Source organism: Numida meleagris, chromosome 2 (genome assembly GCF_002078875.1).
Source record: "Numida meleagris isolate 19003 breed g44 Domestic line chromosome 2, NumMel1.0, whole genome shotgun sequence".
Taxonomy (NCBI): domain Eukaryota; kingdom Metazoa; phylum Chordata; class Aves; order Galliformes; family Numididae; genus Numida; species Numida meleagris.
The window spans coordinates 144,262,895-144,278,291 of NC_034410.1; the positions used below are offsets into that span (position 1 = coordinate 144,262,895).

The following is a 15,397-nucleotide window of genomic DNA, read 5'->3' on the forward strand; positions in this document are numbered from 1 at the left end:
AGCATTGGGTATAATAACTTAGCTATGGCTCAGACTGAAAAAAAAAAAAAAAAAAGTCATCTGGGCTTAATCTACATTCTACTATGATTGCCCACAGAGTTAAAAAGGAAAATATGCAGCTCTTTGTTGCACAGAAAGAAACAGCTGGGAAGTCAAGAGTTCATCTGGAGATCATCGTCTGAAGAGAAGCTGAGTGCAGAGAAACATCCCCCTCCCCATCAATGTCTGCTAGAGTCTGCAAGGGGGATTGCAGCCCCCCCACGACCCCTATCATGCAAAGAAACCGGCTGCGTTTCTCTCCCACCAGACAGCATCCCATCCAAAACCATCCACCAAGCCCTGCCTACCCAGCCCGATGGAAGCAAATGAGATATAAGACCCTGGAAACTGCGTGGAAGTCACGAATCTCCCTGTGCACTTCCCCACTGGGACTAATAACAAAAAGAAAAAAACTCAAGAAAAATAAAATAAAATAAAATAAATTGACTCATTCTGTTGTAGACAATCACTTCGCATCCTCAGAAAATCTGTTACTCATAAACATCCTCATCTGAAGCTCTCAGTTCAAGCACCACAGTGTCAGCCTTACTACAAGACCCAGAATATAAATTGGCAAATGCAAAGTCTGCTGCCAGACCTTTCTCAAATAAAGAATTTGCGATGGCTGTGTTGTTCTCCTTTCAACCACTGCTCCATCATCAGACCAGCAAACATGGAGAACACAAGGGACATGCAAGCTTCCTAACCAAAATGCAGAGAGGCACACCTGTAGCATCAGCAAGAGGACACGATTACAAACTGCTGCTCAGATTTATCCCCCATGTGATGTTCAGCCATGACTTACTGATGGAAAGATGGAGGGTTTCCATGGAGGAGGGGAAGGAGAAGGATAGGGACAGGAAGGATGAAACACAGTTTGTGCCTTTGCTTCTGCAGATGAGGGCAGGATTAGGTGGTTTGTTTGCAGCCAAAGCCATGGAGGTGCCCATTCCCTATGACTTCTGCAAGACCCAATAAAGACAATTGGAGCCATGACAAAACTGGAAAACATAGCAGATTTTTTACATCTCTTCTTTCAAGATGTTCTGGCATCTGAGATGAAGCAGGGATTAGAATAAAGAGAGACTGCACAATCAGCCAAGCTACAAGCCCTTGGTCACCGAAGACTTGCTCAGGTGCTCTGTATCTACTGAGCTCCAACCTTCGCTATTACCATCCCTTAGATTTACATTAAGGAACTGGCTTATTTGAGATTTCTAACCCAAAGCCCAGTTGGCATACCCTCCATTTCCCCACCATGTTGTGTTTCTGTAACTGACCTTAGGCTGAAACACTGAGGAGCTGGTACCCTGGAGGAAGGAGCCCAAGTCCCTATTAAAAAAATTCCAAATATTTGGCTGTCCAACACAGAGAAACCTCAGAGAGTTAAAACCCTCTGTGCAAGGTTGGCAGCTCCTGAGCTGTCGAGGTGACCTGTCTGCAGAGCAGCACATGGGAGGTGACAGAAAGTTCCATGACAGGAGGAAACATCCATTAGAGAAAAAAAAAAAATAGGGCAATTAAAGCAGCATGGTTTCTTCTGCAGTGACTCACAAAACCGAAGGACATCAAGACACTGCTCTGCCAGCCAGAGGTGCTCAAGATTTGGCCACATGGATTTTTCCAGGTCAAGGACTGGTCTTGCATGAGGAGTTCCCTATTTTTAAGGTGGTTGGGTTGATGCTACATGAAGTGAAGAAGCACTGCAAAGCCCGCCCCACAGTGACCCCAAAACAAGCACAGACTTCAACATTTCTCCTCCCTTTGTCAGAGCAGAAATATCTCTATGCTGGTTCCCATCACTTTATCCTGAACCCTCCATAGGTCTCTAAGAGGAATTGGGGCTGTCTCAGTCACAACGTCAAGCCACTTCCCAAAACCTCTGTGGATGAAGCAGCAGCCACAGCACCTATTTTAGCAGCAGGACATGATGGGGCAGGAAGGGGAGGATGACCCAGCCAGAGAGATTGCTTTAATACAGGATCAGGCCTTTTAATCAGCCTAATTCATCACCCTTCCCAACAGAGCAGACCCTCCAGACACCACTGCCTTCCCCATGAAAGATGGGAATCAACAGCCTGAAATGGGGCAGCAGAAGCTCAAGGGATCTTGGGCAGACCCACTATGTAGGTCTTGGTATAACAGCTTGGTATAACAGGTCCACCTTGCTTGGTACCATCAGTTTTTCCCGAGGTGGTCATCCCTGCCATACAGTGGATCTAGCTCTCTAGAAAAGGTTCCAAGCTCATCCTGACTTGCTCACCATTTACCCCCAGAAATGAGCCCTCCGAACTGTTTCTGGACAGCCTGCATTTCAGAAGGCACACAAACCTTTGGACACCCAACACAGGGCACTGAAGGCATCTCAAGTTGGGCAGCCCCAAACCACAAGATGCTGGGTGACTAGCTCACCTTGCCCAAACATCTGTGACTCTGCAGCTGAGGGGTGAGTGACAGTGAGCCCATGGGATACATGGAGCATTACTTGGGCCACATGAATGTCCCAGAGATAGTGCTGTGGATCAGTCTGGAGGGCTGTGAGTTACCTCCTGGGCTCTACAGGGCAGCAATGGGAGAAATAAAGGCCAGAGGACGTGCGGAAGACAAACAGATTTTTTTTTTTCCTTTAATTAGCAAATTTCTTCTTACCCTCATCAAAAGAAAAACCACACCTGTGCCCCCTACATGCCCACTGCTCCCGCTGCTGCAAGCATTCAAAGGCAGAAAGTTGAGAGATGTTTCCCGTCCTGGATCAGGGGCAGCTCTGTATCCACCCCATGGCACATACTGGTGAAGTTTTGGGGTGCCGGGTGCCATGTACATTGCAGATGCCATCAGGCAGGGAAGAAAGGCAGGTGCAAAATTTGGTGATGTGCTCTTGCTGGGAGCACCCAAAATCCCCCAGGAAAGCTGCACTCAGCCCCTTGGCCAGCAAACGTAATGGTGGAGGGTGTGGACATGCCCCAAGATGCACTTTGGGTTCACAGGGCATCGCAGCCAGAACTTGGTTTGCACCGTGGCTTGGGGATACAATGGCAAAGATGCTGAGCACAAGCTCAGTCCCACAGCATCACTGCAAGCTCAGCAGAGGGGACATGGTGGGAGAGAAACCACCACTCTGTGCATTGAGTTTGGAAGCCGTAAGTAAGAGCATCTAGCACTCTGGGGAGACTCGTTGACGCTGCACCCCTGAAAGCTGGGTGCCTCAAGGCCCTGCCATCATCTCCAAATTTTCTGATGCCTTTGCTGTATACCTGCAGGGCCCAGAGGGGCAGTGAGCCTCCTGCAAACCCCATAGGGAGATGGTGATGGAGAGGGGGCAGGAGAAAGGGGATGGTGCTTTGGGGCACGAAGCTCAGCCGTTCCCATGATCACCATGCTACAAGCCCCCTTCCTCTCCTTGCCATCACCATCTTCCTCCCGAGGTCACTGAGCCATCCCCACCTCCATTCCCACTGCTGCAGCCCTTTTCTGGGGGGGAAGAGGTGGGAAAGGGTTTTTTTCTGTGGGTACCCCAGCCTTCCTGCTCCCCATCCCTCCATGGATGGCACAGCCCTACCTGCATACCCCCAAAACAAGTGCCCCTGTGCACATTCTCCTTGTGCCGGACTTGATCTCAGTGCAACAGGAAGGGAAGGGGAAGAGGAAGAGGAGAAGGAAGGCGACAAAGAACCGGCACACGAACTCACTGCCTGCTAATCTCAAGAGTCAAAGGGCAGCACTGCCTTCCCTTTTTGGTGCTGCAGCTGAACTGAGCATCCTTTTTTAGGGATTCAGCAAGGCAAGTGCGCTCCAGGTGCCGGGACATGTTGGCGGTGCTCTGTGTCCCCCTCCTCCCCAGCCCCCAGCAGTGGGGTCCACGAATGGGGCAGTGCGTGGTGTGCACGGGGCTGGGAAGAGACAGGGGAGATGTGTGCGAGTGCCCGGGTGTCTGTGTGCACAAATTTTGGCAAGAGGTCATTGAGGTTACATGATGCAGCATTTGTTCTTGTGGTTATGAGGATCCTTAAACCGGAGTCTCTGCTTTGGTCGGTATTTTTCCAAGTATGTCAGCTGCTTGCTGTTGATGGCTCCTCTGCGCTTTCTGCGAAAAAAGAGGAGTTGGTGCAGTCAGCAACACAGCAGGAGAACACCAACCCAAACCCACCCATCATGATGCAAAAATCCCCTGCCTGGAGCAAATAAGGAACTTTGGAGGCTGAAGCTGTGTGCATCCTCCAAGGGTTGTGGTGGGCACTGAGCCTTTTACAGCCCTGAAACTCTTCCCTTGGAGCAGGGCTGCTGTCTCCCCACCTTATAGTGTCGCTACCTGGAAATCTTCAGGTTTTGGGCAACCTGCTCTGAGTGTCCCTGCTTGAGGAGGGGTTGGACCAGACGGACCCAACCAATCCCTTCCAACCCCAACCAAATCATTCTGTGATTCTGCCCCTGTGCTGAAACGCCACTCGCCAGGGCACTTACTGTCGGATGAACTGGATGGCATCTTCATACTTCATCCCACTCTCAATCAAAGCCAGGGCAACGAGGACAGGAGCGCTGAAAGGCAACAGGAGCAGTGTTCAACCCCAAGCCATGTAGCCCCTAGGCTGGGCGCTCACATTCCATCCCAGGGTGGGGACCACAAGGCTGTTGGGCAGTCACCAGCACTGGGTTTCAATTTTGTTATTTCTTGCCATTTGGCTGCAAGTGTGGTCCCAAAGAGTGGCTGATCCCGCACGTAAAACACACAGGATGGGGCTGGTAGCTGCGCTTTATTGAGCGGAAGGATTTTGGAGGCAAATTGTACAAGTTGATACAAATATCCATGCAAAACACAGCCCTGACTTGCTGCAAGGGAAAGCAGCAGCTCCTGGTTTCAGTGAGAGGATTGCAGTAAGATTGCAAAAGCAAAAGTACCACCAGGCACTGAGCACTGCTGGTATACCCCCTGGCACCCAGAATTTGGCAAGTATAAGCTCAGAGAGCAGCACATCAATGCCTGTTTCCACTAAGATTCTCACTGCTGCAAAACCCTGCTAAAAGGGAGAGGGGAAACAATCGGGTGTTTCCCACTTTGTGCCGGACTCTGACTCACCGCCCCAAGCCAGCCACACAGTGCACGGCCACGCAGCAGCCGGGGTCTTCACAGAACTTAGTCTTCAGTAAGTTGAGCCAGTCTTCCACTATCTTGCTGGGAGGAGGTGCTCCATCATCAAACGGCCAATCCTGCAGGGATGGGAGAGGGACGTCAAGAGAGAGAAACACTGTCAGATCCCATAATGAAAACTATACAGGACTGCTTTTATCCTGAGGTGATGCCTTTTGGTGAGTGCATGTTCTTCAAATTGAGCTCATGGTGCAGCAAGGTGGGAACAAATATTTTGGCTCAGGGTTTGGGTTGGATGATGCCAGGTCCATGGTTTTCCCATCTCCTACAAAGAGGCTCATCTTTTACAAGTACCTCCATGACCTCCAACGTGGTCCTGTCCCCATGTTCTCCTGCCTTTATAGGCCATTGTCTGCCTCCTCCAAACTCATTTTGGGTTTCATTCCAACACACTTGGGTTTGGCATTGGCCATTTGGATGGCTGTGCTGAGCTTTGGGTAGCCACAAGCCCTATCGTTCCCCTCATCAGCTCCCATATAAATCCAGTGCCAGGAGCACAAAGTCATTCTGCAAGGGAGAAAAGCATCTCCCTCCTCCTCTGCAGTGTTTTGGGGAAGGAACAGTCCCTCCCTATGGGCACCATCAGGCAGCTGATGTTTCACATTTCTCCCAGTATGGGTGTTTCTCTTCCAAAATGGTGGATTTGGCAGGAGGAATGTGGCATGTGAGACAAGGATGGGCAGGAGAGCATAATTGCAATGAGATGCAGTGAAATCTGACAGGTGAGAAGCACGGGGCCAGAATCCTTGTGGCTACAGGCTGAGTCACTGAGCTGCTGTGCTGGAGTCATCCTCGGTGTAAGATAGCAAAAAAACCCACTAAGCTTCACGTTGCTTTGGAATTTGAACAAGTTATGCAATTTCCATCAGGCTTCCATAGGAAATGAGCATACTGGGATTTGGGGCATTCTAATGCTTGAACCTATTCCTCAAAGAAAAGGACAGGATACCTTGTCCATGTGTGATGGATTGACAGCTGGACTAGATTATCTTAGTGGTCTTTTCCAAACTTAATGATTCTGTGATCTTATATATATGGATATATTTGGTATATAGATATGTAGAGATGTCTCTCTATATCTGCACAGATATATCTATCCATAGATACATAGGATATAGATATATTTCTTCTGAAGATAAATAGAAATATCCATATGTTATAGGTTATCATAGATCTAGGATGTAGACTATTTTTCTATAGAGGATATACCTTATGTAGAGAGATAACTATATCCCACGTATATGATGTATAGGTAGGACACAGTTCCTGTGCAGATCAAATTCTGCCATTTACCCTATTTCTGTCTGGAGTCCTCCAGGCTGAGTTTCTGTATCTAAGACATGTATCACAGAATCATAGAATTGTTAAGGTTGGAAAAGACCACTAAGATCATCTAGTCCAGCTGTCAGCCCATCATCATCATGCACACTAAGCCACGTCCCGCAGTGCCACATTTATCCTGCTCTTGAAAATGTACCATGATGGTGACTCCACCATGTCCCTGGGCAGCCTTTTCCAATGTCTCACCACTTTTTCTGAGAAGAATTTTTTCCTGACATCCAACCTGATCTCTCTCTGTATTTTAGATACATCTTTCATCTAGGTCTTATCTATCTTGATGGTTGGACTAGATGATCTTAGAGATCCTTTCCAACCTGAATCATTGTGATATCTAGGATATACATTACAGCTAGGATACATCTCATGTAAAGAGAACTCTCAACCATCCCACCCCAGGCAGTTTCACACGAGCTCTCAGCACTGCCAGACTCCTCAGACCCTTCCTAAAACTCTCTGTTTCAACTGGGAAAGGCTGGACCCCACCAGAAACATGCCTGCTCTACAAAGGGACTTTTCCAAAAGCTTGCTGCCTTTCTCCAATTACTCACTGCCTGCCCCGCGGGGCTCTCAGCTCACCTAGCACTGGTTGTGCCAATTCCCCAGCACGGCAATCACACCTGACATCATCTCCAATTATTTATCACCTGAGATAAAGCCCAAGCTGTGCCAGCTCAGCATCCTCGCTTTTTTTCCTCCTGGCTGCTGTCTCCCTTTGATTCCCCAGAAAAAAGAGCAAAGAAAAAAAGCCGCCTGATTTTTTTAATACCCCTTAGATAAGATAACGCTGAGGGCAACAGGAACGATGGATATCTTCCATGTGGGATCAAGGGCTCTCATTCCCTGGGTGCTTCCAAGCCCCAGCGCAGGGCAGCACAGGCAGCTGCGGGCTCAGCTGCATGAGTCACAGTTTCGAGTGCGTGGGCAATGCTTTCTTTTTTTAAAGCACCAGCCCAATTTCAGCCTGACGCCGGGAAGCAGGGAGTTTGCCAGCCTCTGCCTGAGGCCAAAGCTGGCTTTCAAACCCTGCCTTCAAGCTCCCAGGCAAGCACGAGCGATGCAGAATGAGGGATGCTAAGCAGACCCCAGGGATGGTGTTTGCAGCTCAGTTTTGCCCCTGCTTTGGGAAGCACTTGCTGCATGCTGGTTCAAAGCAAGCTGAATTTCTCCTTCTATTTGTAGCTTTTTCCCTCTGTCGATCAAGGAAAGCCTGTGATTTTTCATTTATTTTGGAAAGAATTCCCCACTTGTTAAAACACTCCCTTTGCTGGCTGCGTGGGAAGGTTTGCTGCAGGAATCCTATTTGAGCAACAGTAGCTAAGTGGGAAGCTCTGGCTGCACGGCAGGGAGCCTGCAGCTCAGACAACACAAAAATCCTCCAAAGGCTTCTGCAGTGCCGTGGAAAGGCCTCAACTGCCCCAAACCCACATACATCTCCTCTGTCATCTCCTATCTGTCCTGGACAGAGACCAGCCACTTCCAGCTTTCCCAGCAGGAGCCTGGTTATCTTTAAGTCTCTCTGATTGTACCACGTGGGTGCTTGGACATGAAGCAGAGATGCTGCTCACACCATGACAAGAATGCGCTGACTGAGCACCCTTCTGCCTCACCAGGGACTGGGTAGCAGAGGTGTCAGGACCTTGGTACCATCCCCAGTTTTTCCTCTCCGTGCTCTAAAACCGATTTGAGCCAATCTGTCCGTAAAACATCCATTTGGGGATGTGCAAAAAGCTGGGTGCTCACCTGGAGCAATACATGTCTGTGCATAAAGCATCATATCCCAGTGCTGCCCCCCAGGAATGTGGGACCCCAAGCTTCTGTGTGTCCCATCATGGAGCAGCATTTCTTTTTGCACCCGTAGGATGGGTGGGAGACATGGACGGGGTGCTGTCCACCTACCATGACAGTGATGCCGTCCTTCTCTAGTGGGGTCTTGTCGTAGGTCACTTCGCACACTCGCACAACTGTGGTGGCACCATACTTCTTCAGATCCTGGAGAGGGAAGGAGAGGTCTTATGATGGGCAGATATGGGAAAATCCTACTGGGATAACCCTGGCTATCCTCAGCATGGCCAAGCTCTGTGTTGACAGGCTGCCCATGGAGGTGTTCCTTCCCTGGAGGTGTTAAAGTAGAGGACAGATGTGGCACTGAGACACATGGTTTAGTGGGCATGGTGGTGATGGGCTGACATCTGGACGACATGATCTTAGTGATCTTTTCCAACCTTAATGATTCTATGATTCTATGACCACATGGACCTATATACTCCCGAAAACTGCATCATGCCCAAACCCTGGATGCCCAAGCAAAACTCCCCATGATCTGCATGGGCTGGGAAGGAAAAACTACAACCAATTCCAATGAAACATTAAATCCTAGGGCACCAAACCCCCACACGGGCATGAGCTTTTTTTATCCAGAGCATCAGTGGAACCATTTAATTTTAACACTTTGAAGGTATTCAAAAGCATATTCCCCATGTAAGCAGCCAAAGCTTAGAATAATAGAATCACAGAATATCCTGAGTTTGAAGGGACCCATAAAGATTATCGAGGCTAACTCCAGGCTGAAAAAAAGCAGCACCCAGGGGCCCAGCACCAAGAACAAAACCAGGAGCATGGGGCATGATGCTGAGCTGCAGTGGATGTCCCAGAGAAAAATCCCTGAACGGGGACAAATCCTCTAAAGGAGAAACTATTGGGTGTTCAGTGAGGTTTCAACTCCCCCTGCAGAAGTGCATGGAGATGAGTGAGTGCTTGGCGCATTCCCATGAATTCACTGAGCATTTGCTTGAGGCTTCTCTTTGACTGATGAAGGCGTTTTGCTGCTGTACCCCATGAGTTAATTACTTGAACGTGCTGCAGGCACGCTGGGACTTGGGCTGTTTCCAGCTGGGCTTATCACCTGCGGCACGGATTGCCCCTGGATTACGTGCTGGTGTATCAGCCCCGGCCAGGCGCCGAGTGAGATCATCCCTGTGCCTGCTCATGGCAGGCTGGGGGCTTGGATGATCCCACTGATCCCTTCCCTACTCGAGGCTGCCAAACCACTGAAAATCCCTGTATTCTCAGCCAAAAAAACGTGCAGATCTGGAGGGAAGGTGAATTTTACCACCACTGTGGTGTGCAGGAGCACAGGGTGGTTGTCCCCACTTTCTCTCTGCTGCAAGACCATAATGCTTATGCATGCTTTTTTTTGTGTGTGTGTGTACAGTTTCCTTGCTGTCAGAGGTAACCTTGGAGCCATTTGGGGTGAGAAGTCCTTTACTGACATGCTGGAAGGTTGCCTTTGTGCAGCATTTTTAGGGAGCTGGTAGGGGATGCAGTGGGGTTGACAAAGCTCTGACAAACCCTATACTCAGGGTCCTCCAAACGTCCTGCCCCAAGAAACAGATGGTGATATGGACCGTGGCTGGGATGCCAGCAGGGTTGGGGTACCAACAGGATGCACCATTGCATTGCCCAATGGAACAGGGGCCTCCCATTCCATTCCAATGAACCATTTGCAGCTTTTAGCCCCAAAATGTAGACCACGATCCCCACCTCTTACCTCCAAGAAGGTGCTGAGCGTGGCGTTGGTGGGGTTGTGGGTGATGAGGAACCTCATGTTTTTGTAGCAGACCTCCACCGGCGCAGGACGGTTCATCCGGGCCATGATGGGACAAGAGGAGGATGATGTGGAGGTGACGCTGATGATGGAAAAACCCAAGAAAAGTGTGGCGTGGAGGGGAAAAGAAAAACCAATACCCCTCTCTGCACTCAAAAAAAAACAACAGAAGAGAATCGAGAACTCAATGTACAAATGTTGTGCAAATAATCCCAGCTCCTGGGAGCGCGCCGGCTTCCTCGACACACCGCAAGCCCCCGGGGTGAAAGCCAAACAGTAATAATAATATTAATGATAATAATAATAATAATAATTACAAAAAAAAAAAAAAAATCCCTTTGTTGTAGTGTCGGCGTCCTCGGCGTGTGCAATGGCGAGCGGCTGTCGCCTCCGGTGCTGCGCTCTAGAAAGGCCTCTGCATATGGGGATGGTGGTGGCACGGTGGTGGCCCCGTCACGTTACCCCATCGGGGTATGTGGAGTACTTGGGGGTGGCAAGGGGGGCCGGGAGCCTACGGGGCGGCGGTGGCCGGCAGCGGTGCCTGGCTCGGGCAATCCATGCACGGGAGCCTTGAATGGTTAAATCCGAAGGTTGGGATGCCGGGCGAGGCGAGGTGGCCGGGGGCTGCCAAGCTCAAAGCTGCTTCTCAGCACCTCCATAAATCCCGGTGGAGAGCGAGGCTGCAAAGGGAGGAAAAGCAAAACACAGCGGTCAGGGCAGTCCCAATGAGAATACCTCCAAAGAAAGCTCTGGGATCGTACCTTGGAGCTGCCCTGCACATCCCAGGGGATGGGATGCTGGGATGGGGGCTCCTCTGAAACCAGAATAAGGAAAGGGAGATAAAACTCCATTTCCATCCAAGGCACGACCTACAGCCCTGCACTGCATCCCCATTGAGCATCCCCAGCCTCAGCACTGACATTTGGATGACGCACAGGGCGCAAGGAGGAGAATGAGGGGGCTGAGGTGGTTAAGTGCTGGTGGTCCCTATGTTCCTCTGCTGGCCAGCAGGTGCTTGCCCTAATCCCTCTGCAGCCATCTGCATTTCATTATGCAATTTGGCCCAGCATTTTCGTAATCACCCAGCAGCACCCCTGGGAAGCTCGCAGGCACCCCATGGGGGTGACGTGTTGGAGCAGCAACCCAATTCTCACCCATCCTGTCCCTCCAGACCTTACCGGAGCGTCCCAGCAATATTTCCACTGTGCACAACGAGCCGAGCCTGCCCCTAATCAGCCACATGCTCCTGGAGTTACTCGAGCGGCTAATGTCAACCAAATGCATCTCTAATGCTCTTAGGCTACCTAAGCCGCCTGCAAATGAGCTTTTTTTCAGGGGAGCTGGTGGAGGAGGGGGGTGGCATGTATGTGGTTTTGCAGCTCTTAGGGATGGACGCTCCCTTGCTCGCTCTGACTGCTCATCTGCATCCCTGCTGCTGCCAGCATATAGCTCCCTAGGAAGTACCCCACAGCTGGGACACGTCTTTGCCTTCATGATCACAGAATGGCTTAGGTTGGAAGGCATCTTAAAAGATCATCCAGTTCCAACCCCCTGCCGTGGGCAGGGCTGCCACCCACCAGATCAGGCTGCCCAGGACCCCATTTAACCTGGCCTTGAACGCCTCCAGGGATGGGGCATCCACAGCTTTTCTGTGCAGCCTATTCCAATGCCTCACCACCTTATGAGTAAAGAATTTCTTCCTAACATCTAATGTGAATTTCCCCTCTTCTAGTTTTTAAAGCCATTCCCACTTGCCTTATCACTGTCAGACCACATAATAACGATGGTGATGGGAAGAAGGAAGCCACTGGTTTTGCCCAGGACCCAAGTCCTGGAACATGCTGACCTCCTATCGGGCACAGATACATCCAAAAGTGGGTAAGAACAGCATGTTCAGCAATGTTCAGCATTAAAGTTCATTCTGGCCACCGAGATTAAAATAGAGGGAACAGAAAAAATAAAATTTCACCCATGGACACACCTCCAGCCAACAGAGGACAGATAGGTGAATGTGAAGATGCTGTGAGCCCTGCTCTGTGCTGAGGGAAACCTAGCATTTCCCTGGACTGTCACCCATCAGACTCTTGTTTTGAAGCTCTTCCCTGGGTCAGCGGCTGCTTAGCGCCGCGTGGCCAGAGCCTCAAAATAGAACATAAGTACATAAGTAACCCGAGCTGGGAGAATACGCGTCCCCTCGCCTCTCCTCCCATCCATCGCCTGGAAAATTCCCCCTACATTGTTCTACACTGAAAAGGCTCTGATGCAAAGAGAGAAAGAGAGGCTAGGAAGGGGGCTGTGCACCGAGTAGCTCAACACAATTCCCAGGCATCATTTCCAGCCACTCCACCTGCTCTGCCAAGGCTGTTTTCCAGGTGGTACCCAAGGAATGAATAGAAACAGAAAAGGCAACAAAACAACAACCAAAAGCAGGGAGCAGCTGAAGTGGTATGGGGAAGCTTTCCAATGGAAATGTGCCCAAGCTGGCTGTGAAAATCACGGACTTTCCCAGTGTTCATGTGCTAATTATTTATTATTCACAGCACGTGCCAGCCCTGGCGTTGCCCCTGGTGTGCAGCACAGAGCCCAGCCCCACGTGAATGGGTTTAGGGAAAGGAGATTAGAGGGGGCTGGGAGCTGGAAAGGGCACAAACTGAAGGGATTTCGGCACCATGGTCCCACCAAACCTGGTTTTACTGGGCAAGGGATTATGAAGCAGGTAGAGGGGAGACACGAGGGTGGGAGTGATGACATCCACACCACACCATATGCAGGGTTTGAAGGAGGACTACTCCATAATACATGGTTTAGTGGGCATGGAGATGATGGCTGGAGTAGAACATCTTAGCGGTCTTTTCCAACTGTAATGATTCCATGATTCTATGGTATTTTCAGAGCCAATTAATTTTTCCATCCATTCTTCTTAGCTGGGAGTTGGGAGCACCACTGACATCACTTCAGTCCTACCAATGTCAATGCCATTGCTTCACTCCTGACTTTTTTCCCCATACAAAATAGGATAACGCTACTTTGGAGCCAGGAGGAGATAGGATGAAGCCAGCTCTGCTGTTCCTCAAGGTGATCTGTGCCTGAGTGATGCTAAGCCTTGCTCTTTTTTGGAATTCAATGCTGGTCTGGACTCCAGAGTGATACAGACTGAAGCGATTGGTGCAGGGCAACTGGTGCTTCCTGCAAAGCTTTGTTAAAATTGGCTTGATGAGATACTGGAGCCATGGGGGTGAATGGGATGTCTCGAAGGGGTTTTGCAGATTCCCCCATGCAGCTCACCACCTGCTACCCAGATCACAGAAGCTGGGATTTTTGCTCAAAACTGGACTTTAGAAGAGCCAGCAACCCACCAAGCAAATGATTCCCAAGAAAAACTGACTGGTGTTTATCTTCTCCAGCAAGATTTTTCCTTTCTTCTCCATATGCTTTAAGTTAAAAGAGATGAAATCCCCTTCAGGGATGGGAGGCAGCCACAGGTGCCTGCTTAAAGGAAATGTCACAAAGTGGGAATTGCCCTAGATTTCATCCTTACAAGCACATCCATGTTTTTCTCCCATGGTATCTGCATGGTATTATAGAACACAGAATCATTAAAGTTGGACCATTAAGATCATTTAGTCCAACCGTCAATCCATCACCCATGCCCACTAAACCATGTCCCTCAATTTTGCAGCATTTCTCTTGCCTGCAGATGTCCCTTCCTATCTGTGGGTACTGTGGGGAGGATTTTCAGACCAGCAATAACCCCAAACCATCCTTGTCCATCTCTCCATGCCTGATCCTCCACGTAGGGTTTTCCAAGCTGGCATGGGAATTTCACCCATCTCCAACAAGGTGTGTTTGAAGGAATTATAGAATCACTAAAGTTGGAAAAGACCACTAAGATCTTCAAGTCCAACCATCAATGTGCAGTAAAAAGCACCAAGTGCCTCATGCACAGATTAAAGCCAGCTACTGAAACAACACTGTGGGATGCTGAGCTGCTACGAGCACCAACTCTGCACTGTGTGTCAGGAGCTGTAGTCTGTTATCCATCATCGTCTGACACAAGGTTAGTGCTCCATAGGTGCTCTGAGTATTACATGTGTTTTTATTGCCTTGGGTGTACTAGCTGCCAGCAGTGGAGATTCAATGGGAACTGACTGTGTATGAGAAAAGCAAGTACTCATTTCCCACAAGGTCTCATTTCCAGTGGAAGCATTTCAAGTATTTTGGCAACTGCACATCCTGGCAATTCAGCCCAAAGCCCATAAATTCCTAATGGATTTTCAATCGCAAATCATCCTTAGCTATACAGGCTGCAATGCTGATTACCATATTAAGTATGGCAGAACAATGCAGACATGGGTATTTCAGCTAATATTAATAACCTGCCAAGTGACTAAATATCCTTGAGACTGCAGAGCTCCAAGGAAGCAGGATGAAGCATGAAGACATAGCTGCATCTAGCTGCAGATGGCCCTGTTCATTGCAGGGGAGGTGGAACTAGACAACCTTTAAGGGTCCCTTCCAACTCAAATTATGCTATATGTGATAAACAAGCCCTGGACAAAGACGTGTAGTGGTACAGTGCTGGTCTTCCAGGCTCAAACTCAGTGGGGTGAAGCCCCATGAAAGAAATCTAGTGTGGGCAAGTGGAGGAGCTGGGTACCCTGCTCTGTCCCCACTGCCACCATTGTCCTGCCATACCAGAGCACAGGGAGGGAGGACAGGGACCATCTCCCCACAGTGCACACAATGCTGTGACATTAATATCTGCAGTTTGGCTCTGATATAGGAAGAGATGTTGTTGGGTCGAAAGAGATTCATTCTGCACTGACAGCAAGGGAATGAGAACAGCCCATCACTGCCATGGTGGCACGTTGATGGGGCGATCTTTTCCTGGTGCCCAGCCACTGCAGAGCAAGGGACAAGCACTGCAGACTTGCCACATGGCGCCAAGTGCCCTCACCCTGCAGCTCAGCTTGGCTGACAGCACAGCAGAATTTCATTTTGCCCCAGTTTGAGCTGAAAACTTCATCTTTGCATGCATACATGGACTTCAGCTTGTCTGGATGGATGAAGCAGTCTTTTCCCCACCAAATCTCCATGCATTCTGGAGGTAGAATGTTCTTAAGCCATTGCAATTTGCTGTATGGGCTACCTACCATGATACACTGCTGGGTGTGAGTCCTGCAATGATGGGATGACCATGGCTGGATCCTGGTGCACATCAAGGTGCAGGGAGGAGCCCTGTGCTGCCTTCTGTGTCAAGAAACCTA

The 15,397-nt window shown here is 49.6% G+C and overlaps 1 protein-coding gene across 2 annotated transcripts in view; it reads right to left on the reverse strand.

Moving 5' to 3' along the window:
- Positions 861 to 15,397, reverse strand: part of PTP4A3 (protein tyrosine phosphatase type IVA, member 3) — a 43,900-nt gene continuing 29,363 nt past the window's right edge. For both annotated transcript variants that reach the window (XM_021387219.1, XM_021387220.1), the window contains exons 2-6: positions 10,074 to 10,810; positions 8,423 to 8,515; positions 5,114 to 5,244; positions 4,501 to 4,575; positions 861 to 4,123 (exon numbers count right to left, since the gene is read on the reverse strand). In XM_021387219.1, the coding sequence (XP_021242894.1) occupies positions 4,006 to 4,123; positions 4,501 to 4,575; positions 5,114 to 5,244; positions 8,423 to 8,515; positions 10,074 to 10,178 (522 nt within the window). In that variant the 5' untranslated portion in view covers positions 10,179 to 10,810 and the 3' untranslated portion in view covers positions 861 to 4,005. The remainder of the gene's footprint in view (positions 4,124 to 4,500; positions 4,576 to 5,113; positions 5,245 to 8,422; positions 8,516 to 10,073; positions 10,811 to 15,397) is intronic.